The sequence below is a fragment of the Eumetopias jubatus genome, unplaced genomic scaffold (assembly GCF_037043125.1).
Source record: "Eumetopias jubatus isolate StellerSeaLion01/CBP00866 unplaced genomic scaffold, mEumJub1_p1.0 scaffold_8, whole genome shotgun sequence".
Taxonomy (NCBI): Eukaryota; Metazoa; Chordata; class Mammalia; order Carnivora; family Otariidae; genus Eumetopias; species Eumetopias jubatus.
Genome location: NW_028274814.1, coordinates 40,500,616 through 40,523,805, shown reverse-complemented (window position 1 = coordinate 40,523,805; position 23,190 = coordinate 40,500,616). Strand labels below are relative to the sequence as shown.

Below are 23,190 nucleotides of genomic sequence, written 5' to 3'. Positions count from 1 at the left end.
CATGGAGGCCTGGCCGGAGGAGCTCCAGACATCAGCGGGGGTTAGGAGCTTTGGGCGCTGGACGCTTCTCCCTCTCAGTTTTCACATGGCTGGGAAATTTGGCTCTGCTCTATTTCCCTTCTGAAATGTTCGCCTCAGCAGTTTGAAGGCCAGGGAATGGGGGAACGTTCCCTGCTGGCTGTGAACAGGCTCTTTTCTGGCCTGGGTGATCTTTTCTGAGGGGAGTCACACACACAGGGAGAGCAGGGGTATCTGTCATTTCCATGGAAGTGCACGGAGGGCAGCTTTTGGGTTGAGTTGCCGGAAGAGTTTCCTGTGTGTTCCTTCTCTCGCTGTGTCTACTCCGTTTTTTGCTCAGTATTAGAGTTTGACATTTTAGTCAGATCGCATTATTTCACTTCTTTGGGAATGTGTTGGCCAGAGTGTAACAGATTTGTTCTTCTTAGGGGACATTTAGAAATGAAGACAGATTGCCTGTCCAACTCAACAGGCTGGGAGGCACTAGCCTTTCATGACTAGGAAGAAATTATTTGAGAATGTCCTGCCCATCGTGCCGTGTGTAACCTCAGAATGGTTACTTCATTTCTGGGGAATTCCACCAGGAGGGAGAGAACAGGCTTGGGCCCACGCAGACCCTTATAGGTCTGGAGGAGGGTGGAAAGAGGCCCGGGGCAGGCAGGGATGGACTCTGAGCTTATTCCCACTGCTTTGAAAACTTGACACAGCCACCATCCAGCGGGATAGAGGGAGGGGGTCTCTTCTTTTTTTCTTTTTAATTTAATTTAAATTCAGTTCATTAACATATAATGTATTACTAGTTTTGGAGGTAGAGTTCAGTGATTCATCAGTTGCATATAACACCCAGTGCTCATGACATCACGTGCCCTCCTTCATGCCCATCCCCGAGTTACCCCATCCCCCCTCCTCCCCTCCAGCAACCCTCAGTTTGTTTCCTGAGATTAAGAGTCTCTTATGGTTTGTCTTCCTTCTGATTTCATCTTATTTTATTTTTTCCTCCCTTCCTCAATGATCCTCTGTTTTGTTTCTTAAATTCCACATATGAGTGAAATCATATGATACTGTCTTTCTCCGATTGACTTATTTCGCTTAGCATAATACCCTCTAGTTCTATCCATGCCGTTGCAAATGGCAAGATTTCATTTTTTTGACGGCTGCATAATATCCCATTGTATATATATATATATATATATATATATATATATATATATACACCACATCTTCTTTATCCATTTCATCTGTTGATGGACATCTTGGCTCTTTCCATAGTTTGGCTATTGTGGACATTGCTGCTATAAACATCAGGGTGCATATACCCCTTCGGATCACTACATTTGTATCTTTGGGGTAAATACCCAGTAGTGCAATTGCTGGATCGTATGGTAGCTCTATTTTCAACTGTTTGAGGAACCTCCATACTGTTTTCCAGAGTGGTTACACCACCTTGCATTCCCACCAACAGTGTAGGAGGGTTCCCCTTTCTCCACATCCCCGCCAACATCTGTCGTTCCCTGACTTGTTAATTTTTGCCATTCTGACTGGTGTGAGGTGGTATCTCGTTGTGGTTTTGATTTGGATTTCCCTGTGCCAAGTGATGTTGAGCATTTTTTCATGTGTCTGTTGGCCATTTGGATGTCTTCTTTGGAGAACTTCTGTCCATGTCTTCTGCCCATTTCTTGACTGGATTGTTTGATCTTTGGGTGTTGAGTTTGATTAAGTTCTTTATAGATTTTGGATATTAGCCCTTTATCTGATATGTTATTTGCAAATATTTTCTCCCATTCTGTCGGTTGTCTTTTGGTTTTGTTGACTTTTTCCTTTGCTGTGCAAAAGCTTTTTATCTTGATGAAGTCCAATAGTTCATTTATGCCTTTGTTTCCCTTGCCTTGGAGACATGTCTAGCAAGAAGTTCTTGCAGCTGAGGTCAAAGAGGTTGCTGCCTGTGTTCTCCTCAGGATTTTGATGGACTCCTATCTCACATTTAGGTCTTTCATCCATTTTGAGTCTATTTGTGTGTGTGTGGTGTAAGGAAATCATTCAGTTTCATTCTTCTGCATGTGGCTGTCCAATTTTCCCAACACCATTTGTTGAAGAGACTATCTTTTTTTCCATTGGATGTTCTTTCCTGCTTTGTGGAACATTAGTTGACCATAGAGTTGAGGGTCCATTTCTGGGCTCTCTGTTCTGTTCCATTGATCTATGCATCTGTTTTTGTGCCAGTACCATACTGTCTTGATGATTACAGCTTTGTAATAGAGCTTGAAGTCCGGCATTGTGATGCCCCCAGCTTTGGTTTTCTTTTTCAACATTCCTTTGGCTATTCGAGGTCTTTTCTGGTTCCATAAATTTTAGGATTATTTGTTCCAGCTCTGTGGGAGGGGGTCTCTTCTAAAAGTGAAGTCTTTAAGTTTATGGCCTTGACCCCTCACCTCTCCAGTGCCCTTTCCCCTGACCCCCCACCCCCACCATCACACACGTACACACACACTGACAGACAAGAGATTTTCCTTAACCATAAAGAGTCATGAACGTTTCAGACCCACTCACTCCTATGTGTAGAGATCTTTGGACCCTAAGTGCGGGGTGAACAAGTCCAGAGTTGAGGCTCCCTTTGGCTTGGTCGCATTAGTATATAAATTGGACTTTCACACAAAGCCCTACCACCCAGTCCCTTCCTGATACCTCGGGCCCTAGTTCTGGAGGGCTCTCTCAATCCCTGTGTGGTACTCAGGGGTGGCTTCAACTGGCCACTCTTTGAATTGGGATTTCTAGGGAGTAGGCTTCTAGGGAAGGGGCTTCCTGGGAGTTCCACTCCCCTGAGGTTTGTAGGAAGGCCAGCTGTGAGTGAGGAGGCTGTGAGACATAACAGTGACAGCTCACATATATCAAGCATTCACTGTGCGCCAGCAGGCAGTGTGCCAAGACCCATACGTGCAAAATCTCATTCCGTCTCTGCAGCAGCTCTGTGAGGTGAGTGCTATTAATCTGTGCCAAATGAAGGACCTGGGGAGCAGAGAGAGTAGGTAGCTTGCCCACAGTCACAGAGCTAACCAGTGGCTGAGATCTGAGGGCAGGCAGAACGGGTCTACAACCTGAGCCCATAACGCGACGCCATCCTGCCTCTCTGCTTCATCTCAAGGGAAGTGTGGTCCAAATGCCTTGTAATTTTAATCAGACCCCAGTTGTGAACTGTGGTGCTGGAAGACCCCTTACACGGCCTGCTTGTCCAGCCCTCTCACCCAGGCAGAAAGTGAGGCCCGGAGAAAAGAAATGACTAGTCCCCTGGCCAGGGGCAAATTGAATGAAATCAGGTACTCTTCCATCCCTGGACCCACCTTTTTTTGCTCTGCTCACCTGAGAAGAAAGCAAAACTGAGAAACTGATTCATACATCTCAAGAGGTCTGAGCTAGATCCCGTTTCCTTTCTCCCTGATAGATGGATATTTTAAAGAGTTAATGGATGAACATCTAGAGGTATAATTTCAGGCAGAATTAACTGCTGATGATGGAAAGGGTCTTAATACCTACGTGAGAAGGAACTTCATATTCACTTACTCGCTTGGTACGTCAACTCAGCCTTGGTCTCCAGGCACATAATGAAAACCATCATCTATGAAGGTCTGTTATATAGCTTTACATACATTGTCTCTTTTAAAACTCAGAACCACCTGCCCACTAGATGGTATAGGTGTCAGCTCCATTCTATAGGTGGAAAAGTGAGGCATGGAGAGTCGAGGTGACCTGAACTGAAAGGCTCAATGATGGAAACAAGATTCAGCCTCGAGGGTGTCTGACACCAAAGGCCTGACTTCTCATTCTGCCCACTCTATTAAGAGTGCCCTGGAGCAGTGGTTCTCAAAGTGTGGTCCACGGAACAGCAGCAGCATCACTTGGAAAGCTGTTTGTGATATCAATTCTCAGATTCCACCCCAGACCCACTGAGTCAGAACCCTGGCGGCAGCAATGATGGGTTCACAAGCCAGCCAGGTGGTTCAGATGCACACTCAAGTTTGAGAACCCCTGGCAAGCAGGGATGCTGCCAGGCCCAGTGAAGGGAGAGTCACCCCAGGCATCCACACTGACTTTGAATTCGTTTGGGTAGTTTAAACTTAGTTCTTTTGGTTCCTGAGTCCCCAAGGTGTGACCGGCAGTCATCCCTTCTGAGGCCCTCCCAGACGAGATGGTCTTTGTCCCCTTGTCGTCACCAGGAACGCTGGCTGGTCCTCTTGCGTCAGCTTCCCTCTGCTCTATTTTCTGAGCCACATTGCACTTTTCCAAAAAGCCTTGACCTTTGTTGGGCATGTTATGAGTTCTGCCTAACAAAAATAACTCTCTGGCGGATGGGGATATTTTTAATTGAATTGTATGAGCCAAGAACTGCAGAAATAAAACCAAGGTTCCTACATCCCGTGGCAGTGGGCGGTTTCATTTTCCATCCTAATCCTGGAGCCTGGGCTTAGTCCCTGCCTCGAGCACCAGGGCCCCCCCTGCCGTCTGCAGCACTGCACTCGCACCTCTTCTGAGCTCAGCCTGCACCTCACCTTCCAGATCTTTGCTGTCTCTTCTGGCCAATTAAAAATCCCTACTGCTATCATTACCTATTTTCAGCTCCCAGTCAGTTCCTTTGTCTGCCAGGTGCTGTCTTGCTATCGTAAAAGAAAAAAAAAAGTTGAGATGACGAAATTCATTTTGATCAGAGTCGTGTACGACGCTTCATTTCCCTGCAACACAAACTGCTTCCACGCACAGCTCAGTATTAACAATTTTATGCAAGGTCGTACCTGGTTGTACAGATGCAGGGAACATCTGTGCTTCTGCTCCCCCAGGCTCTGTGAGGTGCTTGCACAGGAAAGAGAGGGAGGGAGGCCTGAGCAGAAGTTACAGCTCTCGTGATTCACTCACTCGTCCATCAGCGGCACCTCCCCGGGCAGGTGCAGACAGGCTCGGCTGGAAAGCGGCTTAATGGGCACCAGCCTGCCCGGGTTCTCATCACTTACCCGCTTGCGCATGCGGCTGAAGGAAGTGGGAAACCTGTGCCCGCTACCCTGCCTCACTGCCTACGGGCTGGCATCCACAGGGCTGTTTCCTAGGCAGCTCTGTCCCGTCTCGGAGGCAGCTCCAGATGATCTTGGCAAAGCAGGCCCAGCGATCCTGAGGCACTGGGCAGAGCTCCCAGAGGCTCAGGCCACTGGGCTCCCTCCCTAGCTGAGCACATGCTCCAGGTCCCATTCATTCGCCCAGCTGGTCTCTCACGCATTCATTCATCCCAGAAACAGTTATTGAATTCATATACACGCCAGGCATGCAGAGAGTAACAGAACGGCCTCTGCTGGAAGGAGCGCAGAGCCGTGTGGGAAGACAGGCAGGTAGATGTTAATGGCGCAGGGGACACCTGCAGCGGTAGACAGAGGCATGTTCGGGAGGCCGTGGCGGTCCAGGAGGACTCCGGGAGAGATGGGTAGCTCATCAGGGACCTTGAGGTTGGGGTTGGGGGGCAGGAAGAAAGAACAGCATGTGCAAAAGTGTCAAGCTCAAGAGCCAGACTGCAGGAGGGGGAGCCACTATGTGGAAGGGGAAGGAGAAGCTGGGCCACTAGCAGGGCCTTGCTTGCTTGGCCCAGAAACTTGGGCTTCAGGCTAGGGATGTGGGAAGCCTTGGAAAAAATAGAAGCAGAAAAGTGAGTGACAGAACCAAATGGGTGTCCGAGAAGGATTGTTCTGGAACATGACTTGGGGGCAGGGAGGCTGGTTAGGAGGCCATCACAGTCACAGTCCTGAAGAAATGTGAGAAATGTTGAGACCCTTAGCCTTGGCAGTGGCCATGGGAGGGAGAAGCAGGCGGGGCCCGGAGGCAGGGCCAGGCGGTGGGGGGTGGGGGTGGGGTTGCAGGTCCAGGGAACAGCCTCCAGAGCCACTGAGAATTCGGAACACTCAGTCTTAGCATATGAATATGTTTGTGCTTCAAGCTCTCTAGAGTAATTTGTGAAATTATACCAAATAAATGTGTATATTTTCAGTTTGGGAAGGGAGATGCTGGGGTCGGGGACATTTCATCTGAAGAATCCCTCAAACCAGGTATTGTCAAATATTTACTGAGAACAAGTTGAAATTTTAAACACCCGCTAAAACATGACATGTGTGCAGGTTGACTTCCCTGCACGAGATGCTAGCACCACCTGTGGTCTTGTGAGTATGCCCAGGCCAGCTCTGACTGCCATTCACACCAGAGCACCCAGATGAGTTCAACAGCCAAAAAGGAAATTAACTAGTTAGTGACAAATAATAAAATGAAAAGGATGAATTCATCGTAAGAGTTACACACTTATGAGTTGTGCAGGGAGCATTCAGAGCTGTGGCAATGGGGGAGGCCACCTAGACAGAGGTTGTTAAGAGGGGGAAGGGAGGCTAGGGGCCAGCCCCAAGTTGGAGGCCAGGGGAAGGAGGCTCTGGATGGAGGAGGGGCACCCTCAGAGACCAAAGAGTCAACCTAGGGGAGGGTGCTGTGAGGAGAGCAGGAGAGAGAAGTGTTTCGAGAAGGGAATGATTAACCATTTCGGTGCTGCCAAGAGGCTGGTGGGATGAAAAGTCATTGCCTTTGGACTTGGCAATGTGAATCCAACGTGGCTTTGACAAGAGAAGTTTTAATGGAATGCTGGGGGTAGACGCTTGGCTGGAGCGGGATGAAAAGTGAATGGGATTGAGCAAGTGCAGACAGCATGGGTAGGGACATCTTCTAGAATTTTGGCTCCAAAGAAGAGTAGAGAAAAGGGGTAGTGACTAGAGGCAAAGAAGAGTCAAGGCAGGGTCCTAATTTGTGAAATAGGGAAGACAAGACTTTGAGTGCTAAGGAGGATGATTTCGTAGACACTAAGTGGTACTACCGGAAAGACCATCTCAGACTGAATGTGTCCCAACCCACGGTCTCAATCTCTCCTCCCGCATATGTGTCCACCCCATCATGGACTCCACTTAAAAATTAGCACCACCAGCCCTCAGGTGCTCAAACCAGAGCTCTGAGACTCACCATTGACTCTTGTCCTCACTTCCCACCTTCCCTCCATCACCCACTCCCATCAGTTCTTCCTCTAGGAAGATCTCTGATCGTCCATTCCCTTGGCCTCCACCTTGACCCCAGCGTCATCAGCCGTTACTTGGACTTCAGCAGCAGCATCCTCACAGGGCCCCTGCTTCATTCGTGTTCCCTGCCCTCCCTTTTCCACTCCTTCTCCCCCAATAGCCAGAGAAATCCTCATAAAGCCAACTGACTCATATCACTCCTCTGATCATGTCCCTCTATTGTCTCCAGCTGCATTCAGGAGAAATTCCGAAATCCTCTCATGACTCACAGAGCTCGGACTGGTCAAGCCCCTGCCCACCTCCCTGGCCCCACAGCCCGCCACTCTCCATTCTCCCCCTTACTCCTGCCCTGCAGCCTCACTGACCCTTTCTAGGTTCTTGCAAGTTCTTTCCTACCAAGGGCCTTGGCATATCTTTCCCTCCACTGCCTGAAAGCTCTCCCCCACCCCTCCCCTTCCCTTGGTCAGCTTCTACGCATCTTTCAGGTCTCAGCTCAATGTCATGTCCCCAAAGGGGCCTTTCCAACCATCCCACTATGAAATATGAAATACATCCGCCTGCATAGGATTTGGAACAATTACAATGAAATAATTATTTTTGACTCTGGGTATCATGTTTGTCTCTCAGCAAGGCAGGGTCTGTGTTTGTGTTGTTTGACGCTTATTCCAAATAGGGGAGAAAGAAAAAAGTCCCCACCAGGGGTCAGAGAAAGCACCAGAGAGGAGGGGATTGGTCCCTGTTGTGGGTTCTGTGTGTGCCCAGGCCAGCTCTGAAACTGAGGGATGGCCACGCAGCTTCTGTGTTGCCTGCTGACAGTGCAGGGGCTCCTGGCCCATGACTGTGACTGTGCCCTGTTGTGCCCCCTCCGGACCCGCCACAGGCTCCCGCCAGGCATGTGGGTAAGACAGCAACCCCCAGGGAGAGACACATTAGCACAGTCCCCGGAGAGGGGAAAGAGGCAGCCGGCTTGCCCAGCCCAGGAGATGCCAGCAGGAAGTGTGATATGTGCAGCCCCCAACCCCCACCCCGCCCGAAGGACTGGCCCTTTCGTGAGCTTGTTTCTTCGTATGCAGTAAAAAAAAAAAAAAAAACAGGACGATGGTTAACATCACACAGGATGGAGAGAGAAGATGAAGTCTGGGCGCACTCAGTGGAGCCTAAGAACAGTCCTTAATAAATGTGAGTGCAGAGGGAGCGACCCCCACCGGGGTTAGACCCCTGTTGGAGTGGAGGGGGCCCCGCTGTGGGGAGAAGCCTCACCAGAGCAGGAAGCATGGGGCAAGCCCCTTTGCAGTCTCAGTTTTGCCTTGTGCAAAACGGGGAGATTATACGCCAGACGAGACCACCCAGAAACGTGTGATGTTTTTGACCTTAAAGATTATCAAAGAGGAGAGACAGCCATGGGCTGTCCTGGGTGGAGGCAGCAGGATGGGTTTGGAAAACTGTCAAACAATCTGCTCCCTACAAGGATTCCGGGGTGGCAGAGAAGGATGGGAAGGGGGGCGATTTTACGGTAGATCCAGCAAAATAAGAGAAGCCGTGGGAGAGAGGGAGAGAAGAGAGGGAGAGGAGTTCGCCGTGCAGGCTGAGAGCTGGCCCTTCGGGAGAGAAAAAAGCGTCAGGCTGAGTGGAGGGGCGAGGGTTTGGGTGACGGCAGGATGGCCGAGGCCCCTGAAGTGAGGGTCCGCAGGGGCAGGCTTGTCAGGAGAGAGCAAGCCTCGGCCTGGCCAGCTGCCCCGGGCGGCACAGGCCCCTCCAGGAAGGCACCCTGTGGTCCCCTGGGGCGAGGGAGAGAAGCAGCCAGTCATTGCCGACTGTATTCCAAAGCCAGCCAGGAATGATGCCATGGTATCTTGCTGCCTGTGGGCCCTCTCTGCTTCCAGGTCCTTCTCAGAGACTGGGGGGCAGTCCTGAGAGGTTCCCCTGGCCCAGACCCCAGCTCTCCAGAGAGGAAGGCATTTGGCTTCTTGGGGACAGTAATGCCCTACCACCACCAAACAGCTTCTTCCATTCCATCTGGGGGTCTGACAGAACATATTGAGATTCCGCCCCCCCAGGATCTGAGAGCCCCAGGACACCATCAGCCCCTTGGACACTGATGCCCCATGGTGGCAACTGCAGTGAGTCAGGCACACACGCACGTGTGTGCGTGTGCGTGAGTGTGTGTGTGTGTGTGTGTGTGTGTGTGTGTGAGAAGGGGGCACTGCATCTGTCTCCACCTCTCCCATCCCTCCCTCACCGCTCCCCCCGCAAAAGCAGCCCCTGACAGCCTGAAGGGGCACCTGTGTGCTCCCGGGAGCTACTGCCTGGTGGCCCGTGAGTTGCTGGATTCACATTTGTCTAAAAGCCTCCACATGGGCTGGACCCCCTCCTGCCCTGGCACGCAGCTCAGCCATTGGTTTTCAGGTTTTAAGAATCTCCTAGAGAGCTTGTGAAAATGGCTGATTGCCAGGCCTCGCCTCCACGTATTCTAGTCAGTAGATCTGGGATGGGGCTCAGGCATCTGCGTTTTACCAAGCCGTCTCACAACTCTCACAAGGGGCCCTTGGGGACGTGGGGTGTAGACGTCCCCCGCCCCACAGCCCAGGCGACCTGTCACAAAGCCCTCCCCCCTGCCCTCCCTCCTCCCCGTGGCCTGTGACCGATTTGCTCAGCGCTCCCCCGTCTGCAGGCTGGCATTTCCACCTGGCTGCGTCTCAGGCTCTGGGCTCATTACTGGAGCTTTCGGCCGAAGCCCCGAGCGAGCCAGGGAGCGGGCTGCGCGTCACCTGAGTGAAGGCCTGGTAACTAGGCCATCGTGCTTGGCCAAGCAGATCCCACTTTCTCCCAGCCGCTGCACTGCCTCCTTCCACTGCCCGCCCCCGCCTGCCTGCTGCCATGGTGCCTGGGGCCTTGGGCGCCCACCCCCTCAGAGCGCTGGGGCAGAAGGCACAGCACAGGGGCTCTGGGGCGACACTGCAGAGGGATGCAGGGGCCCCGTAGCAGTGGGCTGGACAGACTGATGGGGCAAGTCCTGGGCAGCAGCTGGATGCCCGGCCAGGGCACCGGGGGCCAGCCTGGGGCCCTCTGCCTTCCCCTGCGGCCTTGACATGTCAGGCGGGGGCGGCGATGAGCAGGTGCCGCCCCTCGGCTCCACACCCAGGCCGCCCCAGTCCAGTCCGTGGTGCTTTCCTCCACCTCCATGTCCTGTCCCTTTCCACCTCTCCTTCGCCTCTCTTTTGTCCGTCTGTCTCTCTCTCTCTCTCTCCCTTTCCCTGTGTCTCCCCCCGTCTCTGTCTGTCCCTTGTTCTCTGTCTCCATCTCTCCCCCGTTTGCGGGTCTTTCTCTCTTCTCCCGTTCACCTCCTTGCCTCTCTTTTTCTGTCTTGCCTTCTTGGCCTCTCTGTCTTCCTCACCGGACTCTGTACCCTCTGCGTCTCTCACTGTCTCCATGCCGGTCCCCTCCCTGTCCTTGCCTCCCTGGCTCTAGCTCCTGGTCCCCTCGCGGCAGGACAGCAGCGGCTCACCTCCTCCGACCGGCCCCGCTGTCTGGGTCCGTCATGCACGATTCAAAACCCCTGACTGGGCTGGGCTAGGGGACACGGGGGTGTGGGCCCCATGATGCGGCTCTCAGGGCTCACCTGCCAGTTGGGGAGGGCCTAGGGAGGAGGTGACGCGCCGCTGGGAAATCAGCGTGGCCTCTCCCCAGGCTGGACCCGGAGGCTGCTACCACCAGTTGCTGTCTCAAATGGCCAGACACTGACATTCCAGCTGTCATCCTCGGGCCACATTCTTGCCTCGGCCTCCCCCAGCGCCACCCTCTCACTCACCAGCCAGGCAGACAAGCCTGACAGAAGGCTGGGTGTGACCAAGCCGTGGATGGGCTCCCAGCCCAGAGATGGCCATCTCCCCTGTCCTTGCGAGCCGAGGACGGCTCCCAGCCTCCCTTTCCTAGAAGTCTCAGCGGTGCCCTCTCCTCCCTTTTCCCCCTGGAAGGAATGGGGGAGGGAGAGCCCACAGGCCACCAGGCCCCTGACCACAGCTGTGTGGGTGTCTCCCCTTGCTTTCTCCTAAAAATTGACACCAGAGCCAGGGTTGTGTCTGGATCTCTGAGTCTCCTAGGTGGTGGGCCCTGCACAGGAGCCGATCTTGTGGAGGAAGTGGGTCCTGTCCAGGGCTTGTCCCTCTGTTCACGCGGTTACTGGGCAAATGTTGCCTGAGTTCCCCCAGGGTGCTGGGCCCTGAGCCACATGCTGGGCTCGAGCCTGGAGCTCGCCTCGCCTTTTTGGGCAGGGAAGCAGGCAGCGACCAGGCCTCGGCTGCCCGGGGTTGTGACCCTGTGGCAGCAAAGGCCAGGGCTGTGGAGGCAGAGGGGCTGCTCCCCGCAGCAGGCACTGGGAGGCTGGCTATAAAAGGACCAGGAGAGAGGAGACCGGACGACAGCACGGGTGCAGAAAGGAGGGAAATCAGTGTGGAGAGGCTGTCGGCACATGTGAGCTTCTGCAGTTCTCAGCCACTCAGGGCCACTGCTTGGCCAAGCCTGGGCTCCCGTCCACTGCTCATGCCCTAGGGACAGGGCACCCCGGAGGAGGGTGAGGCAGCGGGAGGTAGGGGCTGGGAGGGGCCTGGCCCCAGAGCCCATGGAAAGAAGGGGCCCCAGGAGCAGTTCAGGCCAGAGGAACGACATTGCCTCCTGCGGGTGACTCGAATGTGTCCCTGACCTCGCCCCACTCACTGAAGGGGGACATTCAGATGCAGACTCTCCAGGGCTAGAGGTGACATTTCAGAGGTAGAGGGTCCCTTGGGGAGCAGGATTCTGGCCTCCTTGATTCTCAGAGAGAGAAACTGAGGCTCTAAAAGATGAGTCTTGACTGAAAGTCACAAAAATGCAGTGGTAGGCCCAGGCTCAGAATCCCGCCGTGTTTGTCACACAGTGCCCTCCCACGTGACGCTGATTTGTCATTTACTTTTCAGAGGCCACAGCTTCCCTGAGAGCTCAGGGCTCCTTGGCTGCAAGGGAGCTTAGGATAAGCCCGCTCCTCGCCCATCCTGCCTGAGGCAGAACTGAGGGCTGGTGCCGGAGAAGCTTTCAGGCACCTGGAAGCCCAAGTGGGAACGAGAAACTAGGGAGACGGACAGACTCCTACCAAGAGCAGAAGAGTGTAGCGTTCTCATCCTTATGTCAAGCCTTTGTCTGACTCTGAGACCCTCTGAGGCTGAGAGGAAAGGACCTGGGCTCTGGAGGTGGAAGATCAGCCATCCTCTGACTGTGCAGCCCTGGACAGCCCCCCGGCCTCTCTGGGCCTCAGGTTCTTAGCTGTGCAGTGGAGCGTCAGTCAGCGATCTGCCTCACAGGGCTATTGTGTTAGAGGAAGGACGCTGTGAGGGAGGGCCCTCTGGGGTTATTCAAGGGAGAGCCCGGGGGGTGATTTGGCCTAGGAGGCCCGAGTCAGTCCCCTCCTGGGTGGTCACAGGGACCCAAATCCCTCCCCCATCCACCAGGGCAGGCGGTCCATGGGGGGAGGGAGGGTGCACCTGGCACCCTACTCCTCAGCTGTGTCAGGTTGAGAGAGGTTTAGGGGCCAACCTCTCCTCAAGACCTCTCCGCCTCACCTGCCCCCAGCTGCGTGGTGGACGAGATGGACTTCTCCAGCATGGAGCTGGACGAGGCCCTGCGGAAGTTCCAGGCTCACATCCGCGTGCAGGGGGAGGCCCAGAAGGTGGAACGGCTCATAGAGGCCTTCAGGTAGGACCCCCTTCTGTAGCCCCCGCTCCCCTCACCCAGCCCTCAAATCACACGCCTGGGGCACCGGGGACCGGAGATGCTGGGGCGGGGGGTCAGCCCGGGGCTGGGGAGAAGCCCTCCTGGTGGGGCAGCTGGGGTGGTAGGCTGAGTGGAAAGGAAGGATGGGAAGAGAAGGGATGGGAGCCGGGGAGGCTGCTAAGCTGGAGCAGCGCTGGGCCCTCCAAGTGGACTGCAGGCATCTCCCTCATTCTTCATCTATGCAAGGTGATGGGCTCCACGGGTGTGTGGCACCTGCCTTGTCCCCTCAGCCAGGAAGAGGACCAGGCTACAGGGCACATAGCCATCCATCATTAGGGACCCGATGCCCTCGGAGAACCAGCATATGGGCCCTGACCGCCCCCGATCTCTGGAGCTCAGGGAGGCGGGGAGAGGGCCTCACGCGGCACCCCACTCTGTGTCCCCACCACAGCCAGCGCTACTGCATGTGTAACCCCGAGGTGGTACAACAATTCCACAACCCCGACACCATCTTCATCCTCGCCTTTGCCATCATCCTCCTCAACACCGACATGTACAGCCCCAACATCAAGCCTGACCGCAAGATGATGCTGGAGGACTTTATCCGAAACCTGCGAGGTGAGGAGGAGGGGGAAGGAGGCGCGGGGCCACGGCTCGGGCGCCGTTCTGTTCAGCGTTAATTCTGGGCTGCCAAGGGCGGGGCAGCCAAGGGCACGGGACACTGCTGTCTGGTGCTGGTCCCGCACAGCAGTCTGGGAAAGCTGCTTGCGTGCCAGGCATCTGGGCAGTTTCCGGGAGCCATTACCACTCCCCTAGACCTTGGGCCGTAGCCCTTGCCCTCCATGGAACATCCTCCATGGGTTGACCTCTAGGCACGGGCGCCACAGCTGGTGCCAGGGTATACCAGCCCTTCCCACTGCTCGACATCTGGAGGCGTTTAGGTCTTGGGTCCATTTATGTCAGCCTTGCAGACAATGCCTTGGCACCCACCAGCCAAGTCCTTTCCTAAATGACATAGTGCAGTCCCTGGCAGGGATCAGAACAAAGATGGCAGGATGGGATGTGTGCTCAACAGAGTTCTTTTCTTTCCTAGCATTTAAGAAATCGAAGCTATACATGCTACATAATTTAATAAAGTCAGATAATTCCACAAAGCTTGTTCCAAAAAAAGCTCGTCCCTGCCTGTCACCGCTCTCCTTCCTCAGAGGCAACCACTCTCAACTTTGTTTTGCTGTTTCTTGTGTTTCTTCTATAGCACTAAACAACGTGCTTCTGCTGTTTTTCTTACACCTTGTTTCTAATTAGTATAAAATCCAGTTGTAAGGCATATACATCTGAGAGCTTGATGAATGCTTATGTTCATATACACGTGTGTGATCCTGGTGGTAACTAGACCCGTTTCCCAGTGTATAAAAACCACTCTGTTGTACGCCTGAAACTAACAGGATTTTAGACCCATTCAGTACCCCTGCCCGAGGGCCAGCTCTTCTCACCTGCCATCCCCGCTGATGAGTTGTGCCAGTTCTTGAACTTCATATGGGTGCGATTAAATAGTACACACACTTTGGTTTCTTTTATACACTGCAACTTGTTCATTTTTTAAATTTTAAGTAGTATTAATTTCTGTCTCAATCCATTCAGGCTGCTGTAACAAAGTACCACAGACTGGGTAGCTTCTAAACAACAGACATTTATTTCACACAGCTCTGCCGGCTAGGCTGCCCAAGGTCAAGGCACTGGCAGAGTCGGTGTCTGGTGAGAGCCCGCTTCCTGGTTCTGGCGGGGCCCTTCTGGCTGTGTGCTCACATGGCGGAAGGGGTGGGCAGCTCTGTGGGTTTTTGTTTTTGTTTTTGTTTTTTTATATGACACAAATCTCACTCATGAGAACTCTATCTTTATGACTTCCGCAATTTCTAAAGGCCCCATCTCCTCATACCATCTGTTTTGGGGGTTAGGATTTCAACGTATGCACGGGGGAGGCGGGCACAAACATTCAGACCACAGCAGTTTCCTAGAGTAGACTATAAGGATTAGCTCTTTTTCATCCACCTTGCCTAGCCCGCCCCCGCTAAAACTACACTGTGTTTATGTTATTAAGATGTAAACACAGTCCAGAGCTGAGTCTTGAAGTATGTCATGATTACAAACCCTTTCTATTTCTTGGAGTGAAGTGAGCACTTATGTTCTTTTTCCCTTTGCTTAGCTCTCTAGGTACCCGCTATTGATTCTTCTCCAAACTCCCCACCCTAAGTGTCACGTTCCTCTCAACACGTGGAGCCCCAGGGAGGTCTTTTTGGAGTCTCCCTCCCGGAGCCTCTAACTCTGCTCCAATCTGGATGGGTTGCTGGGCCCTGCAGGGCACAGCAATTGGCCTGGGATACCCTCCCCCATCATCTGGGGGCCTCCTTCTCTTTGCTCCTGTGTTCGGTCCCTGTATCCTAGATTTCATGGCTTGCTCATTTTTAATTCACTTCCATAGAAAAGGTACACTGGTGGCAAACTTTCTGAGAGCCTGTGTGTCTGAATATATCATTTTCTACCTTCACTCTTTTTTTTTTTAAGATTTTTTTATTTATTTGTCAGAGAGAGAGAGAGGGAACAGAAGCAGGGGGAGGGGCAGAGGGAGAGGGAGAAGCAGGCTCTCCGCTGAGCAAGGAGCCTGATGCAGGACCGATCCAAGGACCCTGCGATCATGACCTGAGCCAAAGACAGCTGCTTAACCAACTGAGCCATCCAGGCGTCCCAACTACCTTCACTCTTGCTTGGGTGTTCGACTCGGAAGAGAATTCCAGATTGGAAACAGGGAACTCAGAATTCTGAAGGCGTTGCTCCATTGTCGTCTTTTTTTTTTTTTTTAGATTTTTATTTATTTATTGAGAGAGAGAGAGAATGGTAGAGAGAGAGCATGAGAGGGAAGAAGGTCAGAGGGAGAAGCAGACTCCCTGCTGAGCAGGGAGCCCGATGCGGGACTCGATCCCGGGACTCCAGGATCATGACCTGAGCCGAAGGCAGTTGCTTAACCAACTGAGCCACCCAGGCACCCGCTCCATTGTCTTTTAATGATGGTGCTGCTCTGTCGTTCCAATTCCTCACCTTTTGCATATTAATTTCTCTCTCTCTCTGAAAATTTACAGGCTCTTCTTTGTCCTTTGTGTTCTAAATTTTCATGATGTTCCACCTCGTTCTGGTTCTTTTTTTCAGTTGAAGTATAACTGACATCCTGTTAGTTTCAGGTGTACAGCAGGGTGATTTTTATACATTGGGAAAGGAGTCTAGTTACCATCTGTCACGATACAAAGTTACTACAATGTTATTGACTCTATTTCCTATGCTGTACATTATATCCCCATGATTTAATTTATATTTAACTGGAAGTTTGTACCTCCTAATCCCCTTCATCTGTTTTGCCCACCCCCCAACCCAGCTCCCCTCTGGCAACCAACAGTTTGTTCTCTGTATTTATGAATCTGTTTCTATTTCTGTTTTGTCTGCCCATTTGTTTCATATTTAAAGTCCACATGTAAGTGAAATCATATGGTGTTTTTCCTTCTCTTTCTGACTTGTTTCACTTAGCATAGTACCTTCTAGGTCCACCGATGCTATTGTAAATGGCAAGATTTCATTCTCTTTTATGACTAATATTCCATTTTATATATGTGTCACATCCTCTATATACATTCATCTTTCAATTCTTCCACATCTTGGCTGTTGTAAGTAATGCCCAGTGGACATGGGGGTGCAGATAGCTCTTCAAACTGGTGAGTTTCTTTTTGGTTCTTTTATCATCTCTTGTGCCAGCGCTGGGTTGATCCTTCAGCCTAGAAACATGTCCTCCGGTTGTGGGAAGTTTTCTTTTCTTCTTTTTTAATTTTTTTATTATTATGTTAATCACCATACATTACATCATTAGTTTTTGATGTAGTGTTCCATGATTCATTGTTTGTGCATAACACCCAGTGCTCCACGCAGAACGTGCCCTCTTTAATACCCATCACCAGGCTAACCCATCCCCCCACCCCCCTCCCCTCTAGAAACCTCAATTTGTTTTTCAGAGTCCATCGTCTCTCATGGTTCGTCTTCCCCTCCGACTTACTCCCCTTCATTCTTCCCCTCCTGCTATCTTCTTCTTTTTTTTTCTTAACATATATTGCATTATTTGTTTCAGAAGTACAGATCTGTGATTCAACAGTCTTGCACAATTCACAGTGCTCACCATAGCACATACCCTCCCCAATGTCTATCACCCAGCCACCCCATCCCTCCCACCCCCCACCACTGCAGCAACCCTCAGTTTGTTTCCTGAGGTTAAAAATTCCTCATATCAGCGAGGTCATATGATACATGTCTTTCTCTGATTGACTTATTTCACTCAGCATAACACCCTCCAGTTCCATTCACGTCGTTGCAAATGGCAAGATCTCATTCCTTTTTATGGCTGCATAATATTCCATTGTGTATATATATGTGGGAAGTTTTCTTAAATATTGTATTTGATCATCTCCCCCCTTCGTTTTCTCTGTACTTTCTGGAACTCCTATTATTTGGATGTTAGATCTCCTAGTTTGATCTAATTTTTACAGCTTTCTATTTGCCATCTTTGTCTTCTTGTTGGACTTTCTTAAATATGTCTTGCAAGTCTCCTCCTAAGGTTTTAATTTCTGCTGTCATATTTTTCATTTTCAAGAACGCTTTTGTTCTCAAAATGTTTCTCCTTAATAGCATTTTAGTCTTGTTTTATAGATGTGGTATCTTCTTACATATCTCTGATGGTATTTATTTATTTCAGTTTCTCCCTGCTTGTTTCTATTTCTTCTGGCTTCCTTTTTCTGCTTCCCCATACTTCTTTCTCTTTTGTGTTATAGACTTTCCATATATACATGATGAAACTTGGTTGTTCTCTCATATTTAAGAGTGAGCTAAAAGGCTGATTAAAAACTGTGAGTATGGGTGGGGGGTACTGACCGGTGGACTTTCTCATAGGGTGATTTAGTTGAGCTGTGTCACTGAGGGACCCCTACTGCAGCATCTTTAGATTTTTCTCTTGTGCCTGTTGATTCCTCAGAAGAGAAATGTCCAATCTGTTGCCCAGAGGGTAGGAGTCTGGCTGCTAACGTTCTAAGATCTTCTGGGTTCAATAGGACTGAGAGGGTCTCTTAATACATAGACATCAACCTCATGCCCCAGTTTTCAGCACAGACTCCCACCTTTGGCTGGGCTTGGGGTCCCCCACCCCAGATTTCCTGGCTCACCTCTTCCAGAGGACTAACCCTCAGTCGGCTGCTGGAGTGGAGGAAGGGACAGGGAGATCTAAATGTTTTTTAGACTGATGATCAAACTATTTTCCTGTGTCCAGCCCAACTTTACCTCCACTTTTGGGGATTCCTGTTGCCACCCATTCCAGAGCCCTTTGGTGGTTCTGTGATGTGTTGAGTGGCTTTTAACCTCTCTGCTGGCTTCATGTTCCACTCTCTCAGGTTTGCCAATCCATCTGCTCATTCGTCCACTTCCCAGGTCACATGGTGCCATTGTTTCTTCCCCACCCTCTTTAAAAAACTCCCTTTGGCCAGAATATTGAGGAGGAGCAGAGGTGTGCGACCTGCCATCTTCAGCTGAGAGCCTTTGTGTGTTCAGTCTTGGTTCCTGCTCTTTATTGCACCCAGCACCCCAGGGGTGCTGCACGGCTAATGTGCCTGACTTGAGGAACCAAGATCAGATGTGAAAGAAACAGGGTTGATATAAGGAGTTGCTCGTAGAAGGTATAATGTCCTCTTACTAAGTTAGGAAATCTCCTTTGAGGACACTTGCCAAAGTTGCTTTATTTTCCACTTTTCTCTCTTATAAGAGAAACATAAGTCATTAAAAAAAGATTTAGAAAAGGTAGAAGAAATTTTTTATTGCCTCTCTTTCTACCTCCTGAAGAAATTTGTTTCCATGTTGGTCAATTTCCTGCTAGTATATTTTTGGTACCAGAGTGTTATGACTATGAAGTAGGAGATGGGAGTAAGGTCTCCTTACTTGCATTGCCACAGGGGGCTGTCCACTTCCTCTTCACCTAATGTCTAACCATCACCACCCCCCACGCTCCCGGCGATGGAAGAATCATGTCATACATTCAACAGCTAATCATTGAGCACCATGCTCCCTTGTGGAGGGGTGTGGAGGGTCTAAGAGGGAGGAGATCCAAGAGAGAACAAGACAGAACATCAGCTTTCAAGAGACTCTCATGTGGGGGGCAGGGAGTCGGGTGGGGGTAGACAAATACATGAAGGATAAGAGAACTACAGAAGCAAGGCACTGAGCAGGATCATGGAGGCTGTATTTGGGGATGAGGAAAGAGGTGGGAGGGGGGAATGGAGGTTCTGATTATGGAACAGCAGGAGATGAGGCTGCGGCGATGTGTGTTGGGGCCATATTAAAGTAGTTCTGTTGCCTGGCTAAGGAGTCTGTCCTTAATTCAGTAGGTATTGAATTACCTATTGCCAGTCATTGAAGGCTTTAGAACAGGGACAGGGCAAAATCAAGGCCACCCTTGAGGGGCCTCAGTCTGGTGGGGGCTTCCCCTCTCTGGCTCCAGGCCTCTAACACCTCCCTCCCTCCCTCCCTCCCCTGCCTCCCTGGCCTCCCCTTCCCACTCCACGCTGGTAGGTGTGGATGACGGTGCTGACATCCCCAGGGAGCTGGTGGTAGGCATCTACGAAAGGATACAGCAGAAGGAGCTCAAGTCCAATGAGGACCACGTCACGTATGTCACCAAGGTGGAGAAGTCCATCGTGGGCATGAAGACAGTAAGTGCCCACCAGAGAACAGCACTCACCTCATGGGGGTTGCTTCCTCTCCCATGGCTGCCAAGCCCCCCACCTCGCACCTCCTTTTGTCTCCGGTGTGACATCTCCTTCCATTCTCTTCCTTCCCTTTCAGAAACACTTTTCTATTATTTGCTCACTTCCTAGTGATTGAGTCCCCACCATGTGCCATCCACTGCACCCTCTGTTTCCCCTTGCCTCATTTCCTCATGGCTACTGGCCACCACAGCAGGAGAGCCTGAGGTGAGGTGTTGGGAAAGACTGCCCTATGGTCTAGGGTTGAAGCATCAGGATGGTCAGATGGGGAAACTAAGGATGGGCTGGATGCTGGGCTTTGCTGGATGGTCCTACTGAATAGAAAACAGGAAAGAGGCTGAAGAGCCTTCTAGACTGTGGTGTCCCAACCACTGGGTGCCCCTTAGTTATGACCTATGTACCAGGCAATATGGTCCAAGAGGGCAATGATGCTCTATAGTTTACTACTCATAAGTCAGCAGAGGCTCTTTATGCCAAAAATATAAAGGATGTAGAGTGGGTTCTGGTATTTGTTTCCAGTTTCTCCTCCCTAAATTGCTGACCCAAGAAGCAGTGTGGGGATGTTGTCTGAACTCTGCACTGGGCTCCTCTGTGCGGGGTTGGCCCTTTTCTGCCCAGAGCCTTGATTGCTGAGGTCTTTTTTTTTTTTTTTTAAGATTTTATTTATTTATTTGTCAGAGAGAGAGAGAGAGCACAGGCAGGGGGAGTGGGAGAGGGAGAAGCAGACTCCCCGCTGAGTAGGGAGCCTGATCTGGGGCTCAATCCCAGGACCCTGGGATCATGACCTGAGCTGAAGGCAGACCCTTAACCGACTGAGCCACCCAGGCGCCCCGATTGCTGAGGTCTCAGCATCTGTCTGGTCTGCAGGTGTCACTGCCGTAGATTGTTCTACACGCAGCAGATCCGAGGCATCCCCGCCGTCCCCTCCCTCTGGCACACCTGGATGTAGTGTGTAGGAGAGAAGGGGACAGAGGAGCCACCCTGCAGGCCGCAGCCTGCGTGGTGGGGGGCCCTCCAGAAGGTCTTGAGCGGAAAGGGGTTGACAGCAGCCATATTTGCACAATCCGGAAGCTTCTTTCCAATTGCCACGCCTCCGCTCCAGGTGCTGTCAGTGCCCCACCGCCGCCTGGTTTGCTGCAGCCGGCTCTTCGAGGTGACCGATGTGAACAAGCTGCAGAAACAGGCCGCACATCAGAGGGAAGTGTTCCTCTTCAACGACCTGCTGGTGGTGAGTTGACTGGCCAGGCCGGGGCCACCTGCTGCCCCGCTCAGCCTTAGCTCTGACCCCAGGGAGGGGCAGGGAGGGCCCCAGAGACATCCTTCAGAATGCTATAGCTATTTACCTCTTTCTGTGGCACTTTCACATCCTGGGGGCGGGGAGGTGAGGTTGCTCAGGCAGATATGATCATTCCTACTTTATAAGTTATGAAGCTGAGGCTCGCAGGGACTAAATGATTTGTTTGTGGTTCCGCAGTCATGAAGGAAATGAACCAGATCCCAGATCATGTGCCTCTCCCACATTACGGAAAACCTGGGGCAGGAAGAGTATAGGGTGTGCTTCACGCCCCACAGCCAGGGAGGGACAGTGAGCCGGAGTGGGGTGTGCGCTGCCTGGGGCCCAGGGGTGTGTGCGCGTGCGCGTATGTGTGCACATGTGTGTGCACCTGTGCGTTTGTGGCGGGGTTGGGGGTACTCATTCTTTGCTCTGTGAAATAGGTGTCCATTGCACAATATTTAATGAGTGTCAACTATGTACTAGGCATTTTTGTAAGTGTGGGGAAACAGTGGTGGACAAGATTGGGTTTCTGTCTTTCCCTCGTACCCCACATCCTCTCTATCCATGAGTCACTTTGAGCTCCCTCTAAAATCATCCCACATCTAATGATCTGCCTCTGGGGTCCACCTTCCACAGAGCAGCAGAGTGATCCTTCTAGAGTGCACATCAGGCTGTGTGTCTGCCACACTTCCCAAGCCTAGCAAAGGAAGTCCACAGTCCCCGACCTGGGACCTCCCGGGTCCCTGGCCTCCTCTCCCTTCCCTCCACTCCCCTGCTTGGCTGCGCAGGCGCCCTGACCCCACAGGCTGCGTCCCACGGGCCAGGATCCTTCCATCTCAGACCTTTGTTCTTGCTACCCACCCCCAGACTTTGCCCAGCCACCTCCCTTCTCTTCATTCAGGTCTCAATTCAAACATCACCTCCTCCCAGAAGCCCTCCCTGTGCATCTCAGAAGGTAGTCTGCCCAGTCACCTTCTCTTCCTTACCATATTTCATGTTCTTCAAAACACTCATCAGTTTCTGGTATTACCTTATTCATCTCTTCCTTCACATTGGTTTTTTTCTGCTTATGATGCTTTATGGATTGACCCACTGGTTTACACCCTGAAGGGGCTTCCTCCGGAGCAGCGAGGGCAGGGCTCTCTCTCTCTCTCTCTCTCTCTCTCTCTTTCTCTCTCTCTCTCTCTCTCTCTCTCTCTCGGGCTCATGTGTCCCCAGGGCCCAGCTCAAGAAAGGTGCTGTTGAAGCATTTGTGAATTAAGTAACTGGCTAAGTTTCCATTTTAGTTGGGGAGGGAGATAGAAAATAATGAAGTAAACAAACAAGATACTATGAAATTGGGAAGAAGGTGGCATGAAAGTGAGTGACGGGATAGGGAGGGGCTGGGGTGAGCTCGGATTTGGTTTGGTTTGTTTCTGTTTGTTACTTGGGCTGCTCGGGCGGGGATCTCTAAGGAGGCAGCATCTGAGCTGAGATCTAAGTCATGAGAGTAACCCAGCCATGCAAAAAGCTGCAGGGTGGGTTGTGGACCGGGGCTAGCATGTGCAAAGGGCCTGCAGGGGGACTGAGCTCGCCCAATTCAGGCCATGTCAAAGAGGACAGCAGGGCTCCAGCATAAAGCCAGATTGAGGCACGGACCAAATTGGGGGAGGCAGGAAGTGTGGACTGGCTTCTTCTAAGTGCGGTGGGAAGAGCCGTGGAGGGGTTTTATGCAGTTAAAAACACCCATATTTTGATATAGTGTGTATTTATATACATGCATATCCATGTGTGTGTATGTGTGCATACACATATACATCAATGTGTGTATGTGTGTGTTCATATAAATGTGTGTATGTGTGTGAATACATCCTAAGTATACAAGTGTGCACATGTATTCACATTTTGTATGTACTTATGTGTTCCCCAGTGTCCCTGCGTGTTCGTGCATCCGGGTGCATGCACACACGTGTGCACCATCAGTGCGTGCCTCTCTCCCTCTCTTGAACAGATTCTGAAACTTTGCCCGAAGAAGAAGAGTTCCTCCACCTACACCTTCTGCAAGTCAGTCTGCCTGCTGGGCATGCAGTTCCATCTTTTTGAGAATGAGTGTAAGTCTCCCTCGGACCCAGAGACGTGAAAGAGGCGGTTTGGGGGGTGGGGGGAGTTGGAGGCTGGAGGGAGGGGGAGGGGGCAAGCACCCCAAAGCCCTCAGCCACTCTCCCCACTGGGCTGGCTCTAGCCTCACCTGCCACTGCTC

General features: G+C 51.7%; 1 protein-coding gene across 3 annotated transcripts in view; it reads left to right on the top strand.

Annotated features, from left to right (window-relative positions):
- Positions 1 to 23,190, top strand: part of IQSEC3 (IQ motif and Sec7 domain ArfGEF 3) — a 103,579-nt gene that overhangs the window by 71,614 nt on the left and 8,775 nt on the right. For all 3 annotated transcript variants that reach the window (XM_028121221.2, XM_088025538.1, XM_028121222.2), the window contains 5 exons: positions 12,696 to 12,818; positions 13,288 to 13,454; positions 19,482 to 19,621; positions 20,778 to 20,903; positions 22,942 to 23,041. In XM_028121221.2, coding sequence (XP_027977022.1) covers positions 12,696 to 12,818; positions 13,288 to 13,454; positions 19,482 to 19,621; positions 20,778 to 20,903; positions 22,942 to 23,041 — 656 coding nt within the window. The remainder of the gene's footprint in view (positions 1 to 12,695; positions 12,819 to 13,287; positions 13,455 to 19,481; positions 19,622 to 20,777; positions 20,904 to 22,941; positions 23,042 to 23,190) is intronic.